This window comes from Salmo salar, chromosome 21, assembly GCF_965601325.2.
Source record: "Salmo salar chromosome 21, fSalSal1, whole genome shotgun sequence".
NCBI classification, from domain to species: domain Eukaryota; kingdom Metazoa; phylum Chordata; class Actinopteri; order Salmoniformes; family Salmonidae; genus Salmo; species Salmo salar.
In genome coordinates, this window is record NC_138311.1 from 42522051 (window position 1) to 42543393 (window position 21343).

The 21343-nt window shown below is 42.4% G+C and overlaps 1 protein-coding gene across 13 annotated transcripts in view; it reads left to right on the forward strand.

Annotated features, from left to right (window-relative positions):
• The window catches only part of LOC100194727 (nebulin), a 100435-nt gene extending 79241 nt beyond the window's left edge, over positions 1 to 21194 (forward strand). For 6 of the 13 annotated variants that reach the window (XM_045704788.2, XM_082967185.1, XM_082967182.1 and 3 more), the window contains 16 exons: positions 3031 to 3141; positions 3365 to 3469; positions 4584 to 4688; positions 5382 to 5486; positions 9662 to 9772; positions 10427 to 10540; positions 10903 to 11007; positions 11203 to 11307; positions 16607 to 16699; positions 17197 to 17289; positions 17804 to 17911; positions 18147 to 18333; positions 18558 to 18650; positions 18888 to 19028; positions 19785 to 19888; positions 20182 to 21194. In XM_045704788.2, the coding sequence (XP_045560744.1) occupies positions 3031 to 3141; positions 3365 to 3469; positions 4584 to 4688; positions 5382 to 5486; positions 9662 to 9772; positions 10427 to 10540; positions 10903 to 11007; positions 11203 to 11307; positions 16607 to 16699; positions 17197 to 17289; positions 17804 to 17911; positions 18147 to 18333; positions 18558 to 18650; positions 18888 to 19028; positions 19785 to 19888; positions 20182 to 20355 (1854 nt within the window). In that variant the 3' untranslated portion in view covers positions 20356 to 21194. The other 7 variants (XM_082967184.1, XM_045704792.2, XM_045704791.2 and 4 more) reach the window with 7 other exon arrangements.
• The last annotated feature ends 149 nt before the right edge of the window (positions 21195 to 21343 follow it).

Below are 21343 nucleotides of genomic sequence, written 5' to 3' on the forward strand. Positions count from 1 at the left end.
ATAACTATTTTCCTAAAAGTCAATGAAAAATATTAAATAGATGTTTTTTTATTTTTTTATTTTTTTATGAGTTGGATCAACATGTTAAAGGATAAATGTCTGAATGTGGTATGACCCCTGCAGTGATACCGTGCCATGGGCTTATTGTTGTTGCATCATTCTACAGAATTACAGAATTATCTCTGTGCTATGAGGACTGTGTACATCCTGTATCAAAGCTTATCTAAGGTATCTTATTCACAACTCATTGTGTAACAGTAGGAGACAGAGTTGACCCCTATGAGAACCATTTTATTAGTTTGCCAGAAGTTCTGTCACTGCCTTTTCATTTGGAGCATATTATAATTAGAAGATTATTTTGCTCATTTCTATTGGATTTACACACTCCTCATTCCTCTCTCTCCCTCTTTCTCTCTCTATCTCCCTGGTGTTTCTCTCTCTCTCTCCCTCTTTCTCTCTCTATCTCCCTGGTGTTTCTCTCTCTCTCTCTCTCCCTCTTTCTCTCTCTCTCTCCCTGGTGTTTCTCTCTCTCTCCCTGGTGTTTCTCTCTCTCCCCGGTGTTTCTCTCTCTCTCTCTATCTCCCTGGTGTTTCTCTCTCTCTCCCTGGTGTTTCTCTCTATCTCCCTGGTGTTTCTCTCTCTCTCTCTCTCTTTCTCTCTCTATCTCCCTGGTGTTTCTCTCTCTCTCTCTCTTTCTCTCTCTATCTCCCTGGTGTTTCTCTCTCTCTCCCTGGTGTTTCTCTCTCTCCCTGGTGTTTCTCTCTCTATCTCCCTGGTGTTTCTCTCTTTCCCTGTTTCTCTCTCTCTCTCTCCCTGGTGTTTCTCTCTCTATCTCCCTGGTGTTTCTCTCTCTCTCTCTCTCTTTCTCTCTCTATCTCCCTGGTGTTTCTCTCTATCTCCCTGGTGTTTCTCTCTCTCTCTCTCTCTTTCTCTCTCTATCTCCCTGGTGTTTCTCTCTCTCTCCCTGGTGTTTCTCTCTCTATCTCCCTGGTGTTTCTCTCTCTCTCTCTCTCTTTCTCTCTCTATCTCCCTGGTGTTTCTCTCTCTCTCTCTCTCTTTCTCTCTCTATCTCCCTGGTGTTTCTCTCTCTCTCCCTGGTGTTTCTCTCTCTATCTCCCTGGTGTTTCTCTCTCTCTCTCTCTCTTTCTCTCTCTATCTCCCTGGTGTTTCTCTCTCTCTCCCTGGTGTTTCTCTCTCTCTCTCTCTTTCTCTCTCTCTCTCTCTCCCTGGTGTTTCTCTCTCTCTCCCTGGTGTTTCTCTCTCTCCCTGGTGTTTCTCTCTCTATCTCCCTGGTGTTTCTCTCTCTCTCTCTCTCTTTCTCTCTCTATCTCCCTGGTGTTTCTCTCTATCTCCCTGGTGTTTCTCTCTCTCTCTCTCTCTTTCTCTCTCTATCTCCCTGGTGTTTCTCTCTCTCTCCCTGGTGTTTCTCTCTCTATCTCCCTGGTGTTTCTCTCTCTCTCTCTCTCTTTCTCTCTCTATCTCCCTGGTGTTTCTCTCTCTCTCTCTCTCTTTCTCTCTCTATCTCCCTGGTGTTTCTCTCTCTCTCCCTGGTGTTTCTCTCTCTATCTCCCTGGTGTTTCTCTCTCTCTCTCTCTCTTTCTCTCTCTATCTCCCTGGTGTTTCTCTCTCTCTCCCTGGTGTTTCTCTCTCTCTCTCTCTTTCTCTCTCTCTCTCTCTCCCTGGTGTTTCTCTCTCTCTCCCTGGTGTTTCTCTCTCTCCCTGGTGTTTCTATCTCTCTCTCTATCTCCCTTGTGTTTCTCTCTCTACCTCTCCCTCTTTCTCTCTCTATCTCTCCCTTGTGTTTCTCTCTCTCTCTCTCCCTCTTTCTCTCTCTATCTCCCCCTGGTGTTTCTCTCTCTCTATCTCTCCCTCTTTCTCTTTCTATCTCTCCCTGATGTTTCTCTCTCTATCTCGCCCTCTTTCTCTCTCTATCTCTCCCTGGTGTTTCTCTCTCTATCTCTCCCCGATTTTCCTCTCTATCCCTCTTTCTCTCTCTATCTCTCCCTGGTGTTTCTCTCTCTATCTCTCCCTGGTGTTTCTCTCTCTATCTATCCCTCTTTCTCTCTCTATCTCTCCCTGGTGTTTCTCTCTCTATCTCTCCCTGGTGTTTCTCTCTCTATCTCTCCCTCTTTCTCTCTCTCTCTCTCCCTCTTTCTCTCTCTATCTCTCCCTGGTGTTTCTCTCTCTATCTATCCCTCTTTCTCTCTCTATCTCTCCCTGGTGTTTCTCTCTCTATCTCTCCCTGGTGTTTCTCTCTCTATCTCTCCCTCTTTCTCTCTCTATCTCTCCTCGATGTTCCTCTCTCTCCCTCTTTCTCTCTATCTCTCCCTGGTGTTTCTCTCTCTATCTCTCCTTCTTTCTCTCTCTATCTCTCCCTGGTGTTTCTCTCTTTCCCTGTTTCTCTCTCTCTCTCCCTGGTGTTTCTCTCTCTCTCCCTGGTGTTTCTCTCTCTCTCCCTGACTTTTCTTCAGCTGTTTCCTCTACTGATTAGGAGTACCTCAGACTCTCTCTGCAATGGGATCCCAGCATCACTTTCTCCCTCATTTTCTATTCCTGACTACCATATATACTGTTCCAACAGCCTATATATGAAGTACATGTTCTGTGTGTACATTTGTTTCCCCTGACTGTTATGTCTTAATTGCCTTCTGGGCTTAGTTTGCTCATTGAAAGTAAAAAAGAATGCTTATTTATTCATGTGTTATACCCACCAGATACATTATATCAAATTATTCCTAGAAGGCAACCTATGGTTTTTGACTTCAAATGGTTATGCTGTATAACAAGGGATAATAACAGAGTACAGTAAGGAGTTACATTGATTCAGAAATTCTGAATTTGGATCCCTCTAAAATCATTGAACTAACCATGAGCCATTTTTATATTATGTGACCGAATACTGTATTCTGGTGTACTGTTTTTCTCCTCGTTAATCCTACTCTCTCTGCGTCTGATTTTATTGGCTTACCTTCCTCACAGACACAATCAGACTGAGACTAACACACACACTGCCGTATGATATCCCTCCAGGTGCAGTACAAGGCCAAGTATGACAAGGAGAAGGGACTCAGGCCAAAGTATGACATGAAGGAAAGTGTTGTTTACAAGACTCAGAAGGATGCACACCAGCTGGCTAGTGAGGTACGTGTTGCACTAACCCAAGTAGGAGTACCACTCTTTTAATATGATAAATACTCATTCGGGCTAAGATGTCTTTACTCACAGGGGTTTATCAAGTAGTTCATGAGATGTACTATAGAAAACTCTATAAAAATATATCTATATAATAATTACACTATATTATAATGATTAATAGCTCTCTATAATACGATGATGTTCCTTTGTCTGTCTTCTCATCTCACAGGTGAAGTACAAGGGTGACCTGAAGAAGCTGCACAAACCTGTAACCGACATGGCAGAGTCTCTGTCCATGCAGCACAACCTGAGCACCAGCAAGCTGTCCAGTGACGTAAGACAATCTCACATAAGCCCTTGTACCACCGTCTTGAATCCCGGTAGTGCCTTCATCACCATCATCCCGCGTTGCGTAACAACCGCCTTCTCAAAAACCAACCGCCTCGCCACGGCAACCCTCCAACCAAGTCCTTCCATATCATTAGGAATCACTGGCTCTCCCTAGCTCTCTCCCAGCAGGCACATCTGGTTGTAATGATGTCATTTCAACCAGTTTACAACCAGAAATAGTTGGAATGTAGTTGGAATGACGTCATTTCAACCAGTTTACAACCAGAAATAGTTGGAATGTAGTTGTAATGACGTCATTTCAACCAGTTTACAACCAGAAATAGTTGTAATGAAGTTGTAATGATGTCATTTCAACCAGTTTACAACCAGAAATAGTTGGAATGTAGTTGTAGTGATGTCATTTCAACCAGTTTACAACCAGAAATAGTTGGAATGTTGTTGTAATGATGTCATTTCAACCAGTTTACAACCAGAAATAGTTGGAATGTAGTTGTAATGATGTCATTTCAACCAGTTTACAACCAGAAATAGTTAGAATGACGTCATTTCAACCCGTTTTGTCCTGCTTTGCTTATCTAAGCTATAGTAAAACACAAATCAATAGTGAGTTAATCCTCAAGGACATCATCTGGTAGTGACCCTGACCCTTCTCACCTTTGACCTACAAACTTCCTCACATAACCCCTTGTTCTCCCAATACTAGTACTAGAACCTGCTGTAACCTTCTTTTCCATGTCTTTTTTTATTCATCTATGGTCTAGATTAGTCTTTTTCACACATCGTCTCTGTCTAGCATGTTATCGTGTGCAGAATTTATTTCTTCCTCTTTTCTTCATAAAAATCTAACTTAGTATATCATAACTTAGTCTTCTATAACCACTGACGCTCAGAACTTTCTGCCTCACTCTTTCTTTTTTCATTTTCTTTCATTTCATTATTTTTATTCCTTTTTATTCCCACTCCTTAACTTTTTATAAAACATTCTTGTTAAAAAAAAGATATATTTAAATGGGTGGCATTGAGTGAGCTAACGACAGTGGCTCTTTTCCCCTACGCCATTGTACTGAGCTGTTTATTGGGCGCTGATTCCCTCTTAGTACCAGTACAAGAAGAAACATGAGGACAGTAAGGGTCACTACCTCATGATCGCTGACTCACCAGAACAGCTTCATCACAAGGAGGCTTCAGAACTACAGAGTCACGTAAGTGGGCCAATGTATGGGACGACCTATGAACCAGTCCTATTGGCATCACCCGGTTTTAACTTCCTGTGTTTGAGATGTCAACTTCCTGTTTGAAAATCATCTCTCCAACATTACAATTCATCGTGTGACCTGCGAATCTAAATTCTGAATTCTCCCAGGTTTCTTCTCCTACCTGTAAAATCATTAAATAGTGGAACACTTTGAGACATAATTAGTGTTTGTATTGTTGACTTCAAAAATAGTTTTACTGGAAGTGTTGGTTGGGCTGTGTGTTATTATGTAAGTCATTTTTTAATGAATCCACTCGTCACACCATCATTAAACCTGAGAGGTTTATACCGCAATCCTTATAAACTGGTTCCCGTGCTTCCATTGTGTGTGGAGTAATTTTGCCCTCTGGATTAGGAGGGAAAAATGAACTTCCCCTCATTTAAGTGGAAACGATATCTGGACCAGAATTCACCATATTGAAACAAACCTGTGTCATAAACCCTGTCAGTGTGTTCTGAAGACACCTTGTTACACTGTTATGGTCTTATAGCCCCGTTGGTATCTTTTAGGCCTCAATGGTAACCTTAAATGGCTATTTAGTCATATTTATTCAATAAAGTAAGTCAACTTTATTCAATAAATACATTTAGAGACTATGATATTGTGAATATATTTGTCTGACTCCTGTTTGTCTGACAGGTGAAGTACAAGGAGAAGTATGAGAAGGCTAAAGGAAAGGCCATGCTGGACTTCGAGACCCCCACCTATGTGACGGCTAAGGAGGCCCAGCACATGCAGAGCGCGGTAAATAGACATTATATCGTTTCAACCCAATATCTAGCTGTTGGTTCAAACAACCATTTTACTTTGCAGTTTAGCGTTTCACTGATGCTCAGAAGAGAACACGGAACACTCAACTGTTTTTGCCTGACAATGTATCTGTACTGTATTTCTGGGGTGGTATTTGGAGATTCTGTAGACTTGTGTGTTCTCCATAATTACTACAATGTCTGTGAACTGTACTTTCCCTATGTGTAGTTTGATGTGAAAGGTAAGCACTGGCACTAGCGCCTATAACAGATTTCTATGGCACTGACACATGATGTACTGTAAGTTCAGAAATCCAAATGTTCCTCTGATGATCCAGGGTTAAGGTATGGTACTGGATGTCTGTCTGGTAGTCATGTTTCCCTGCTAGTGTCTGGTAATCATGTTTCCCTGCTAGTGTCGTAGTCATGTTTCTCTGCTAGTGTCTGGTAATCATGTTTCCCTGCTAGTGTCGTAGTCATGTTTCCCTGCTAGTGTCTGGTAATCATGTTTCCCTGCTAGTGTCGTAGTCATGTTTCCCTGCTAGTGTCTGGTAATCATGTTTCCCTGCTAGTGTCTGGTAATCATGTTTCCCTGCTAGTGTCTGGTAATCATGTTTCCCTGCTAGTGTCTAGTAATCATGTTTCCCTGCTAGTGTCTGGTAATCATGTTTCCCTGCTAGTATCGTAGTCATGTTTCCCTGCTAGTGTCTGGTAATCATGTTTCCCTGCTAGTGTCTGGTAATCTAGTTTCCCTGCTAGTGTCTGGTAATCATATTTCCCTGCTAGTGTCTGGTAATCATATTTCCCTGCTAGTGTCTGGTAATCATGTTTCCCTGCTAGTGTCTGGTAATCATGTTTCCCTGCTAGTGTCTGGTAATCATGTTTCCCTGCTAGTGTCTGGTAATCATGTTTCCCTGCTAGTGTCGTAGTCATATTTCCCTGCTAGTGTCTGGTAATCTAGTTTCCCTGCTAGTGTCGTAGTCATGTTTCCCTGCTAGTGTCTGGTAATCATATTTCCCTGCTAGTGTCTGGTAATCATGTTTCCCTGCTAGTGTCTGGTAATCATGTTTCCCTGCTAGTGTCTGGTAATCATGTTTCCCTGCTAGTGTCTGGTAATCATGTTTCCCTGCTAGTGTCGTAGTCATGTTTCCCTGCTAGTGTCTGGTAATCATGTTTCCCTGCTAGTGTCGTAGTCATGTTTCCCTGCTAGTGTCTGGTAATCTAGTTTCCCTGCTAGTGTCTGGTAATCATATTTCCCTGCTAGTGTCTGGTAATCATATTTCCCTGCTAGTGTCTGGTAATCATATTTCCCTGCTAGTGTCTGGTAATCATGTTTCCCTGCTAGTGTCTGGTAATCATGTTTCCCTGCTAGTGTCTGGTAATCATGTTTCCCTGCTAGTGTCTGGTAATCATGTTTCCCTGCTAGTGTCTGGTAATCATGTTTCCCTGCTAGTGTCTGGTAATCATGTTTCCCTGCTAGTGTCTGGTAATCATGTTTCCCTGCTAGTGTCTGGTAATCATGTTTCCCTGCTAGTGTCTGGTAATCATGTTTCCCTGCTAGTGTCTGGTAATCTAGTTTCCCTGCTAGTGTCTGGTAATCATGTTTCCCTGCTAGTGTCTGGTAATCATGTTTCCCTGCTAGTGTCTGGTAATCATGTTTCCCTGCTAGTGTCTGGTAATCTAGTTTCCCTGCTAGTGTCTGGTAATCATATTTCCCTGCTAGTGTCTGGTAATCATGTTTCCCTGCTAGTGTCTGGTAATCATGTTTCCCTGCTAGTGTCTGGTAATCATGTTTCCCTGCTAGTGTCTGGTAATCATGTTTCCCTGCTAGTGTCGTAGTCATGTTTCCCTGCTAGTGTCTGGTAATCATGTTTCCCTGCTAGTGTCGTAGTCATGTTTCCCTGCTAGTGTCTGGTAATCATGTTTCCCTGCTAGTGTCTGGTAATCATGTTTCCCTGCTAGTGTCGTAGTCATGTTTCCCTGCTAGTGTCTGGTAATCATGTTTCCCTGCTAGTGTCTGGTAATCATATTTCCCTGCTAGTGTCTGGTAATCATGTTTCCCTGCTAGTGTCTGGTAATCTAGTTTCCCTGCTAGTGTCTGGTAATCTAGTTTCCCTGCTAGTGTCTGGTAATCATGTTTCCCTGCTAGTGTCTGGTAATCATGTTTCCCTGCTAGTGTCTGGTAATCATGTTTCCCTGCTAGTGTCTGGTAATCATGTTTCCCTGCTAGTGTCTGGTAATCATGTTTCCCTGCTAGTGTCTGGTAATCATGTTTCCCTGCTAGTGTCTGGTAATCATGTTTCCCTGCTAGTGTCTGGTAATCATGTTTCCCTGCTAGTACACAGACAGACTGACGCAGAACATAAGACTTACCATACTGCGGTGATTTAATTTAGGGAACATGTTTAAACTATTGACTGCTGAAGAAGACTTGGCTCCATACACAAAAGAGCACTATTATACATGCGCAAACACACAAAGGTTTCAAATATTATATTGTGTGTACAAAAACACTACCCACACCAGAGGTATACTGTGGTAATGCGTAAAGCAATACACCCCTGATTTGTTCTCAGTAAGAATATTGAGGTGAAGCTTGCATTGTGACTGTGGACTTACTACGCTTGGATGTTATACGTTGTATCTCAGCTGTGTTTGTCACTTGTCTTATCTTTGTGGCTAATAGAAAGACTATCATAAGGAATATGAGGAGTCCATAAAGGGAAAGAACCTCTCAGGCTTGGAGGTCACCCCTGCCATGTTACATGTCAGACATGCCACCAAAATAGCCAGCGAGGTAACGAACGGGCATTTACCACCTCTTTCAACTCCTCCTTCTTCTTCTCCTCCTCCTCCAGTTCCTTATTCCCCTCCTCCTTCTCCTCCTCCTCATCCAGTTATTCACTCTCCTCCTCATTCTCCTCCTCCTCTTCACCCACCCCTGGTAATCGTACTAAGTCCCCTACAACCACCACAGCCCTCGTTCTTTTAATCCCACTTGTGACTTTTTCTTAATTGTTCTGTCACACCCAGGTTAGATGTGGTCAGCTTGCATGGTTCGCCACCTGAAGATAATACACTCTATGACTATTACACATAATAAATACACCCTTTTCCATGTTCATAGTACCATAGTAATGCTGCATGACTGTTTTAGTTGTAGAATTTGTTTTATTGTCATGTCTGCGCTGTCATCTATGTTGACATCCTGACTTGTTTAGTTCCCTCCATCTCGTAGGACACTACAAGAGGTTTGGTTCAAAACAACCATTCCCTCCATCTAGTAGGACAATACTGGAGGTTTGGTGCAAAACAACCATTCCCTCCATCTAGTAGGACAATACTGGAGGTTTGGTGCAAAACAACCATTCCCTCCATCTAGTAGGACAATACTGGAGGTTTGGTGCAAAACAACCATTCCCTCCATCTAGTAGGACAATACTGGCGGTTTGGTTCAAAACAACCATTCCCTCCATCTAGTAGGACAATACTGGAGGTTTGGTTCAAAACAACCATTCCCTCCATCTAGTAGGACAATACTGGAGGTTTGGTTCAAAACAACCATTCCCTCCATCTCGTAGGACAATACTGGAGGTTTGGTTCAAAACAACCATTCCCTCCATCTAGTAGGACACTACAGGAAGTTTGGTGCAAAACAACTGTCTGCATTTGTCTGCTTTGTCCATCTGCCTTTTCTGTCTGGTTTGGCTTTGTAAATGAACCCTGTTTCCTGTGTTTTCTGTGCATTATGCCCTAATGAAATGTAGGCATGAGTGCTTTTCACAAAGAGCCTCATGAACAAACTGTCTTGTACCAAATATTCGGTGTGTATTTATTGTCCTATTGTTTGATAAAATGGGATTGTTTTTTTAATCAGGCTGCTTACCAAACTCACCAATGTCTTTCCATTGTCTAATTTAATAAGTCTATTGGTCATAATACTTATTGTAAAAAATAAGAATAATGTCCAATTTGGCAACTCAATACATGTCAACCGAAACCAGAACTGGTCTGTCATAATCTGAAGGCAAGACTTGGTGGCTTTGAGCATCTATGGGTGAGCGGTACTGCCACCTGAGCCTTTACCGTACCGTGTCCTGTCTGTGTGCCCTGCCTGTGTTACCCTGCCTGTCTCTCTGCAGCCTTTCTGTTCTTCCTTCCGCCCTGTAGAGAGATTACAGGAGGGATCTAGAGGAGGGGGTGAAGGGTAAAGGGCTAACTGTTTTTGAGGAAACTCCTGAGCTTTTGAGAGCAAGGAACGCCACTGCTATCCTGAGTCAGGTAGGACTGCTACAGATGGAACAGGCTTCTTCTCTAATCCCTCGCTCATCCCCCTCTTCCTCTGCTTCTTCTCCTCCTCCTCTTCCTGCTTCATCACCTAACTAACCAGGCAGCTGATTGGTTTTCTTCTTGGCTCTGGCTAATGACATTACTAATGTGTTTCCAACGTAGTTGTGGAGCTAATAGTGTCGTTGCCCCAGCCTGGTCTCAGATCTGTTTGTGCTGTCTTGTTAACTCCAATGTTGACAGTGACTACAGGAGTTGGCAAGACAGCGCAAACAGATCTGGCACCAGGCTAGTAGTTCCCCAGGTTAACCAGATAATATGGTGTCTGAAACAACTTTCACTGAGATTCACACTAAACCTTCTTCTGTCTTTCAGCTCTGAGTGGACCCTTCCTGTCTCACATCACTCTCCCTCACTTGTAACTTAATCCCATTATCTGTTCCTGTTGGTTTGTGATGCTAAGCTCTCTGTTCACGGTTCCCTAGGAGTCTCATTAATCATCCCCTTAGCTGAAGATGTTTTAACCTGTGACGTTTCTGGTTCTGCAGCCCCTAAACCAATGTGACATAATATCCAGTGGTTATTTTGAATACTCACTATAAATAGTATTGTGTTTGACTTGACTGTGTGTAATGTGGCTGTTTGCAGAAAGAGTACAAGAAGACATTGGAGACAGAGATCAAGGGCAAGGGAATGTTGGCACTGGCTACAGACACCCCAGACTTCATGAGGGCTAGGAATGCTACAGACATCCTCAGCCAGGTCAGGGGGACTGGGTTTTTGGGCCAAGACACCCTTATTTTGTAATATGTGCATTAAGTCCAGTAATTTCAAAAAGCATAATACATTATAGCCATATTTTTTTAGGTGATAACTACCAGAGAAGCAGTTTCTTGTAACCTAGAAGCTATTTCATATTGTCCATCTGTCTTCGTTATACCTGAGTTGCTGTATAGCTATTTTACATGTAATGAATGCACACTATAATCATAACCACTTTGTTATGTTCAATACAGTAATTGTGTACTGTACCAAGAATACTGAACGACCACTCTCCATCAGAACATGTAGATGTTATTTAACAAAGAGTGTGTTTCTGAGCTGCAGTTTGTGTCCCTTCTCAGCAAAAGTACAAGCAGACTGCTGAGGCGGACAGGGCTAGCTACACTAGTGTTATCGACACCCCTGACATCCTCCACGCACAAAATATCAGGAACATGGTCAGCCAGGTAAGAGGAATGCGCCAAACTACTGTAGATGTCTATTAACAGTGTTCATAAACCCTTCATAAACTATGTAGATACATTTTGCATCGATTTGATTGATATAGACTAATATGCTTTGAACAAATTGCCATTAGAGTTGAATGACCAAACTCTTATGTGACGTCTCTCTCTCTCTCTCTGTGTACTGTGTCCCAACAGAAAAAGTACAGGGAGGAGGCTGAGAAGTGCATGTCTCACTATGTGCCTGTCCTGGACACCCCTGAGATGATGAGAGTCCGTGAAAATCAGAAGAACTTCAGCACTGTAAGTAGAAGCCTTTTAAAACCCTCCATTCCGTTTTAGAACCCTCCGTTTGGAACCAAGGCCTAGGTTCCAGGTCTCAGGTTCACCATGTCCCCATGTCAGTCAGTGGCAGCAAGGTGTCTCTCTGTGCATCTTCAGTGTCTTGACTTCAAAGTATCACCTTCAATACTTTATATACATGTATATGTTCATTGTTTCTTGATGGACATCTGTTGTGTTGTGCTGTCTGAACTGAAAGAAACCAGCAGCATATGGACATTATGTTTATTATCTAATTACCGATTCAGAAAAGCCAAGCTCAATAATTTTTTTAATTTCATCATTTAGTTTACACTGAAAAAATATATAAATGTAACATGTAAAGTGTTGGTCCCATGTTTCATGAGATAAAATAATAGATCCCAGAAATGTTTCTTACGCCAAAAAACGCTTATTTCGATCCAATTTTGCACACAAATTTGTTTACATCCCTGTTAGTTAGCATTTCTTATTTGCCAAGATAATCCATCCACCTGAGAGGTGTGGCATATCAAGAAGCAGATTAAACAGCATGGTCATTACACAGGTGCACTTTGTGCTGGGGACAATAAAAGGCCACTCTAAAATGTGCAGTTTTGTCTCACAAGCTGCCTCTAACCTTGTTTTAGAGAATTTGGTAGTATGTCCAACCGGCCTCACAACCGCAGACCACATGTATGGCGTTGTGTGGGCGAGCTGTTTGCTGATGGTGGCGGTGGGGTTATGGTCCAGGCAGGCATAAGCTACGGACAAGGAACAAAATTGCATTTTATCGATATCAATTTGAATGAACAGAGATACTGTGACGAGATCCTGAGGCCCATTTTTTTTAAAGGTATCTGTGACCAACAGATGCATATATGTATTCCCAATCATGTGAAATCCTTAGATTAGGGCCTAATCAATTCATTTCAATTGACCGATTTCCTTATATGAACTGTAACTCAGTAAAATCTTTGAAATTGTTGCGTGTTGCATTTATATTTTTGTTCAGTATATGTAATAACAGAATGGCTTATTAGATACAGTTGAAGTCGGAAGTTTACATACACCTTAGCCAAATTCATTTAAAGTCAGTTTATCACAATTCCTGACATTTAATCCGAATAAAAATTCCCTGTCTTAGGTCAGTTAGGATCACCACTTTATTTTAAGAATATGAAATGTCAAAATAATAGTTGAGAGAATGATTATTTCAGCTTTTATTTCTCATCACATTCCCAGTGGGTCAGAAGTTTACATACACTCAATTAGTATTTGGTAGCATTGCCTTTAAATTGTTTAACATGGGTCAAAAGTTTTGGGTAGCCTTCCACAAACTTCCCACAATAAGTTGGGTGAATTTTGGCCCATTCCACCTGACAGAGTTGGTGTAACTGAGTCAGGTTTGTAGGCCTCCTTACTTACACACGCTTTTTCAGTTCTGCCCACAAATCTTCTATAGGATTGAGGTGAGAGCTTTGTGATGGCCACTCCAATACCTTGACTTTGTTGTCCTTAAGCCATTTTGACACAACTTTGGAAGTATGCTTGGGGTCATTGTCAATTTGGAAGACCCATTTGCAACCAAGATTTAACTTTCTGACTGATGTCTTGAGATGTTGCTTCAATATATCCACGTAATTTTCCTCCCTCATGATGCCACTATTTTGTGAAGTGCACCAGTCCCTCCTGCAGCAAAGCACCCCCACAACATGATGCTGCCACCCCTCCCAAAATAACGATTGTCATTATGTCAAAACAGTTATATTTCTGTTTCATCAGACCAAAGGACATTTCTCCAAAAAGTACGATCTTTGTCCCAATGTGCAGTTGCAAACCATAGTCTGGCTTTTTTATGGCGGTTTTGGAGCAGTGGCTTCTTCCTTGCTGAGCGGCCTTTCAGGTTATGTCGAAATAGGACTCGTTTGACTATGGATATAGATACTTTTGTACCTGTTTCCTCCAGCATCTTCACAAGGTCTTTTGCTGTTGTTCTGGGATTGATTTGCTCTTTTCGCACCAAAGTACGTTCATCTCTAGGAGACAGAACGCGTCTCCTTCCTGAGCGGTATGACGGCTGCATGGTCCCATGGTGTTTAGACTTGCGTACTATTGTTTGTACAGATGAACGTGGTACCTTCAGGCATTTGGCAATTGCTCCCAAGGATGAACCAGACTTCTGGAGGTCTACATTTTTTTTTCTGAAGTCATGGCTGATTTCTTTCGATTTTCCCATGTCAAGCAGAGGCACTGGGTTTGAAGGTAGGCCTTGAAATACATCCACGGGTACACCTCCAATTGGCTCAAATGATGTCAAGTCGCCTATCAGAAACTTCTAAAGCCATGACATAATTTTCTTGAATTTTCCAAGCTGTTTAAAGGCACAGTCAACTTAGGTATGTAAACTTCTGACCCACTGGATTTGTGATCCAGTGAATTATAAGTGAAATAATCTGTTTGTAAACAATTGTTGGAAACATGACTTGTGTCATGCACAAAGTAGATGTCCTAACCGACTTGCCAAAACTATAGTTTGTTAACAAGAAATGTGTGGAGTGGTTGAAAAACGAGTTTTAATGACTCCAATCTCTCTTTTATTTTCTTGATGTTTTTGTTATTGGGAGACATGTTAACTGCACTTGTGCTCTTTTCCCTGTAGCTTCAGTACCAGACAGACCACCTTAAAAACGTAAAAGGCAAAGTGTCATCAATAAAGGAAAGCCCTGAAATTCTTTGTGTTAAGGAGAATACAAAGATTTTCAGTTGGGTATACCTACTGCTCCATGAGTATTTCAATATATATATATGTTTCACCTTTTCTAATAGCATATTTTCACTTCTTTCTTTTCCTCCCCTTTCTTATTACCCTTATTACCCTCTTGAACTGATAGTGAGAGATTAATCATAGCCAAACTTGTGTTTCTGTATTAGGTTAATAACATTTTTAGATTTTAGACCTCTGGTTTGAGCAATGTCATTATGAAATATGGCATATGGTAACACTTTGAGCCAACAGGTTTAATGCTTTATTACTCGTAATGTCATGTGTCATCTAGAAACGTTTTCTTTCTGGTCTTTGGCTGTTGTAGGCCTAGCAGTCTTTTCCCTGTCTTTTTCCCATGCACAAATCACTCCACCAACCTCTCAACTGATAGAACAAAGACTCACTACTGTTTTCCTCCTCTTACCGTTTAAAGATCCGGTACAAAGAGGACTTGGGAGGAGGAACAGCTCTGTCAGACACCCCAGAGATGGACAGAGTTAAATGCAATCAGACAAACATTAGCACGGTACACTATAGTGTGACCCTGCCAGTCTTCACTCAGTCCACGCTTCCATGCCATAGGCTCCATGTTGAACCCCCCCAGATCTCAGATTTAACAAAAAAAAACACCATATAATGTTTTAATCTCAATATAATTGCAACCATTTTTTATTTCCACATTTTCAACCCCGTTTTGCAGAGTTTGTGCTAATCTCAGAGTTCATTGTGCCACCAGGCTCATCAGAACATTAAAATAATTAATTAACGTTACATCTAAGATCTGTAATAAACTAAACCAAATATCTACCTTTCGTTCGCTCAGAGGTTCCCTAGTCAGTTCATAGTGTTATATAATTTGCAGTATATTCTGTAAAAGCAAAAGCACTTAACTGCTGTTGACATGCAATGTAAATGCCACAACTGTGTTATCTACCTGCTTTATGCCAGCTGCATTCTCACTGTCTTCAGTGAGGCCATCGTCCTTGCTGCTGCTGCTGCTGTATGCGTGTAGTGTACGTGTAGTATACGTGTAGTGTCCAGTATGTGTGCTTTATATCTGTTATCTGTCTTGCTTTGTCTCTGTGTTTCTCATGGAACCCCTAGAATAGATCAAGGACTCGTTGTGTCGGGGCACAGCCATCTCAGACCTACCGGGGGTGAAGAACGTTCGTGAGATGCAGAAGAACATCAGCTCGGTACTCGAGTTTCTATCTAGTCCCTCCCATAAAGGAGGCCCCCCATAATTTCCCAACCAACAAACCCCAAAACACCTCTCACCCTCTCTGTCGTATGACCCCTAGCTGACCTCCAATAATGCCCCCTAAAGCATCAGTGGTTATTCTCCTGACCTTTGACTTCTGTGTGCCAAGATGAAGTCTAGCGCTTCAAAATAACTTAGCGGTACAAAAATGACTTAACTTCCATTGTCCTCCAAACTAAAGCCCTAAATAGATTCATCCCTTGTTTGTTTTCTTGGTTTTGTATTTGTTGGTTTCCTACCAGACAAACAAATTCCCTTTAGATTTTTCTTCTCCATTTTTTGTTTCTATTAATCTTCTATTAATCTTCATCATAAAATGTTTTTGTCTTTTAATTCTATTTCTTCAGTTTTCTTTACTGAAGTGCTGTGAGATTTTGAAACAGTAGTCTAACTATAACCCAAACCTTTGCATGCATTTTATGGCAGCCCACATATGTTTACCATCTCCTTAGTTTTTATTTGAGTGGGCAATAAACCCTGTTTTTGACTGGTTGTCTCTGTGTTACTGTTTAAAGATTCAGTACAAAGAGGAGCAGCTATATCAGACCCCCCAGAGATGGACAGAGTTAAACGCAACCAGCAACACATTAGCATGGTACAGGTTTTTATACTGTGGTTCTTTACCCTCCATCTACCATCCATATAGTTCTACAGGGGCTTGATGATCAGCAGGACAGACAGGAGTATATCAATCAATTCATTCATTCATTTATTGATTCATTTATATACTCCTGTCTGTCCTGCTCCTGTTACGCAAGCCCCTGTACAACTCCAACCCCACTTTAATTCCCCTGTCCAACCCTTTTTAGTCTCATCCCAGCCCCAAAACCTATATCTGTTAAATATCCTAATGTAAAAATTAAGCGTACTATAAGTAGAGAATGATTTAAAAATAGAATATTAAAACATGTCAAGTTCTCTGGTACATGAAGCCACAATATGTTTAAACAATATGTTGGTGGAGGAACCCCTCCCTGTGAGTACATGCATATATCTAAATAGTCTATATTATTTCAGAAGAGGTGTATGATCCAAAATGATTTTGCTGAAGTTGCTGCTGTGTCCCATGTGTTCAATCTAGCTTTATTCTTCTGCATACGCTCTTGTCCCTTGTGCTATTAACAGTTCAATGTCATTTGTAGCTACAGTGCTTCCTGTAATCTGTTCTCTGCTGTCCGATGTCTCTGGTTCACGGTTGCTCTCTCTGTGTGTGTTTGTCCATTGTGACACCATCTCTCTTCTGCATGGGACCATAATGCTGATCTGATGGGTAGATAAAGTACAAGGACTTGTTGTGTCGGTGCACAGCCATCTCAGACCTACCGGAGGTGAAGAGGGTTCGTGAGATGCAGAAGAACATCAGCTCGGTACTAGAGGAAACCAATGCCAACACGTGTTTCTGTGTTTTTCACTGTTTAGTCGAGATTTGAGCGTGATCCTCCCTTACCTCCTTAAACTGTCTTCTCTATCGGTTCAGCCCCTGTCATCAACAATCAACCCTGATCCTAATACATCACATCATTCCTCTCCATCATTCCTCGTTCCTTTCAATCTATCCTTCCACCTTCCGCCCTCAGTAAATCATCTTTGACTCTCCCTTCATTCTAACCTCAGCTAAAACACCCTCTTCAAAATTACTTCCTCACATTTTGAGTGTTTTTGCTTAACCTTTTTTTTTATTTGTATCTCCACAGCAGCGTTCTACCTTTAAGATGTGTGCTATTTATCTCCTGTTTTAGTGTGGCAACTAACATCCTTGCCATGCTGTGGAGGCTGGGATGTTTTAGTGTGTGTTGGTGTGTGTTGGATTGTGTTGTTGCAGTGTGTCTCACTGTCCCCTGGGGGCTGTGCTTCTGCCCTGTAGGTGTTGTATAAGGACAGTTCTGCCAAAGGAACGCCCCAGGTGTTCACTCCAGAGATGGAGAGAGCGAAACGGAACCAAGAACAGATTAGCTCGGTACACCAGCCGTCCTCCAGGACCTGTGTGCCCCTTTAGAACCCTTTAGAACCCACGTTAACCCTCTCATCTAACTCCCTCCTGTTCTTCTTCTGGCTCTAGTTAACCTCATTAATCAGATCTACAGTAGTCATCTTCTGCTCTCCTCATCTATTTGTATATCATGGCTAACCCTCTGCCTTGTTATTGAAACTAGTCAACTCCTCCTTTTCCCCTGGCTTCCTCCCACTCCCAACATCCCAATTAAGGATTGGAACACACCCTCCTAACTCCATTATGAATTGGGACACGCCCTCTTAATCCACCCCCCACTCTGAAGGTTTGACTCTCCCTGCTAATATCGTCTGAGGTCCCAATAATAAGCCCTTCTCAGAGTGACCCTATCTGTTGTCGTTGTTGTGCCACGTTCTGTCACACACAGGTTCAGCAGATAAAGGGGCTTAACTGGTGCTGACGTTGTTCCTCTGCTGTCCTCTCTGCTGTCCTCTCTGCTGTCCTCTCTGCTGTCCCACAGGTGCTGTACTCTGACAGCTTCCGTAAGCAGGTGCAGGGCAAGGCTGCCTTTGTGCTGGACACACCTGAGATGAGACGCGTCAAGGAGACCCAGCGCAACATCTCTGGAGTGAGTCAATGGTTTTTGTAGATGTTATAATATCTCTTGTAGGCTTGTAAAGAGTCTTGTAATAACACATTACAGACAAAATTGCTCACGTTCATAATTCATACCCATGTAAAACCATACCACTAAAGTTTAGCTATTGTCTTACCACTGGGTCCTTTATTAAAATGTAATAACAAATGCCATATGATTACTCATTCTCGACTGATATAAAACCATCCCACGGCTCGCTGTCCAGGTGAAATACCACCAGGACTTTGAGAAGAGTAAGGGCAGCTTCACTCCCACCACCTCTGACCCCGTGATGGACCGCGTGAAGAAGAACACCCAGGAGTTCAGCGACATCAACTACCGTGGCATCCAGAGACGTGTGGTGGAGATGGAGAAGAGACGCGTGGTGGAGCACGAACAGGAGACTGTCACCGGTACACACACACACACACACACACACACACACACACACACACACACACACACACACACACACACACACACACACACACACACACCACACACACACACACACACACACACACACACACACACACACACACACACACACACACACACACACACCAACCAATTATTCTACATCCATTTGATCTATGTTGTAATAGCCGTTCTGTAAGACCTGTCTGTTCACCCTCAGATCTACGTGTGTGGCGCACCAACCCCGGCTCTGTGTTTGACTACGACCCTGCTGAGGACAACATCCAGTCCAGGAGTCTGCACATGATGTCAGGTAAGAGAGAGAGAAGCCTCACACCTGAACAGCATAATCCACAGGAAACTCTTTGATTTGTCATATAATCATTTATAAAGCATTTATAAGCATTAAGATTTTACTCATAATGTATAATAATTTATAAAGCATTTATAAGCATTAAGATTTTAATCATAATAATGTAGAATAATTTATAAAGCGCAACCAATATTTGTAAGTTTTGTTGAACCCTGACCTTTGACCTCTGTGTGACAGTCCAAGCCCAGCGTCGCAGCAAGGAGCACTCCCGCTCCACTAGCGCTATGAGTGGTGTTGGTGATGAGAAGTCTGAGGTGTCTGAGGACCCAGCCCACCACGTGTCCCTGTACAGCAACGGCTTTGCTACCTCCTCCATGGGTAGGTCTATTGTAGTAGGCCCACCTCACACAATCACAACCCAGTTCAGAGATCACACCACCAAACCACTTTGGACCAATTCCATAGACACTGAGTGTACAAAGCATTAGGAACACCTCCCTAATATTGAGTTGCACCGTCTTTTGCCTTCATAACAGCCTCAGAGCATGGACTCTACAAGGTGTCGAAAGCGTTCCAAAGGGATGCTGGCCCATTTAGCCTCCAATGCTTCCCGCAGTTGTGTCAAGTTCGCTAGATGCCTTTGGGTGGTGGACCATTCTTGATACACACAGGGAACTGTTGAGCGTGAAAAACCCAACAGTGTTGCAGTTCTTGACACACTGGTGCACCTGGCACCTACTACCATACCCTGTTCAAAGGTACTAAAATCTTTTGTCTTGCCCATTCACGCTCTGAATGGCACACATACACAAACATGTCTCGATTGTCTCAAGGCTTAAAAATCCTTCTTTAACCTGTCTCCTCCTCTTCATCTCCACTGATTGAAGTGGATTTAACATGTGACCTCAATAAGGGATCATAGCTTTCACCTGGTCAGTCTGTCATGGAAAGAGCAGGTGTTCTTAATGTTTTGTACACTCAGTGTAGATGGCAGACCTTTATATTCAAGCCTCGTCAATACTTGGTAGTCAGTGCCCTGTTCCCAGCCCGCTATGGTAGAAGTATCTATACCTAAGCACTCATTCTAACTGTGACATCTGACTTGACTAATGTCTTTCCTATCTGCTCCTGCAGGCTACACACACACCAAGACCGTGGAGCTGCAGCAGAGGTCTTCCTCTGTAGCCACCCAGCAGACCACCGTGTCCTCTGTCCCCTCCCACCCCTCCACCACCGGGGTGAGTACTGTACTTTCACTGTACCAGGCTCACAGGACATAGATCATTACCGTGGACTCCAGTCATTGATGTGACTGACTGTGAAACAGAATTAGATTGTATTGCCTCCACATTGAGAAGGGAGATGCCAGAGAAACAGGGAGGCCTGTGTTGGAGTTTTGGGCAAATTTCCTTTTGGTGGGGTTGCTGTGCACTATTCACTACCATGTTCCAAAAATGTCTATAAAGAAAAAATACATGATAGTAAGCTTTCTCAGCCGTCATTACTAAAAAATATTTTTTGTCCCGTTCAGAAAACTGTGCGTGCCATGTACGACTACTCCTCTGCCGACATGGACGAGGTCTCCTTCAAGGATGGGGATGTTATCGTAAACGTGCAGTCCATCGACGAGGGCTGGATGTACGGCACTGTGCAGCGCTCAGGCAAGACTGGCATGCTGCCGGCCAATTACGTTGAAGCAATCTAAAGACAAGTCCCACCCACCCCTCCAATCCTCCCCCTGGAGTGGGTGACACATCCACCCGGCTACCTGATTGGCCACCATCTACGGCTGAATCTGTCGCTTCGTAAACCTGTTATGTGTACACTATCGCTTAGATTATTGTAGCTGTAGTATTAGTAGTCTATAGTTTACATGCAATTCTTGTTGATGCCCGTTTCCCAAGGCCCTGTGGATGTGACATGAGAAGCTGAAATATTTATACATACCTATATAGACTACTGTAGAAGAACATTCATCCTTTTCCAAGACCTTGTCTTGAAAGAACATGACGAAAAGCCCATTATTTTGTAAATTGCAGACAGAACCTTATTTAATCAATGTCAGTTAAATATTTTTCAAAAGCTTTACTGAAAGTTAACTTTCACACAACAGATGAGCTTACATGCAATTCAAACTTCCCTGTGACGAAAAAGTGAAGTATATGGATGATAGGAAAGTGTAACGTATGGAGAGAATAAAGTTGTTTAATCACCTAAAACCAGAAGGGGTTGATGAAAGATGAGACTAAAAGATGTGTAACCTTAGAGGTATCATCCTAAAAACCAGGGGTCTGTTCCTGAGGATGTAACATTACAGAACGTTCAGATAATGTAGAACAGATATGATTGGCTATCAGATAGAATGAATAGACGGGACACGATTTCCTATTCTTATATCTATCAGCAACTTTGAGTTTCCCTCCTGAAGTAGCCGAAGGCTGGTCACTCATTGCATGTGTTTCGTTCCCTCAGATTACCTAGGTCTGGGGGTAAAGGAAGTCAAATACCTTTGATCAGTAGATAATAAAACACCAACCTTCTGCACTACTGCAGTCTTGTGTTCTTTTTCTCTACCTTGTGGCCTCTGCACTTTAACTTAGCTACATTACATAGAACAATAGTTCAAGCCAGACACCACTTTAACAGCTTGCGTAAAGGTTTCTCAATAATAACTTTGATATTGACACAAAAGA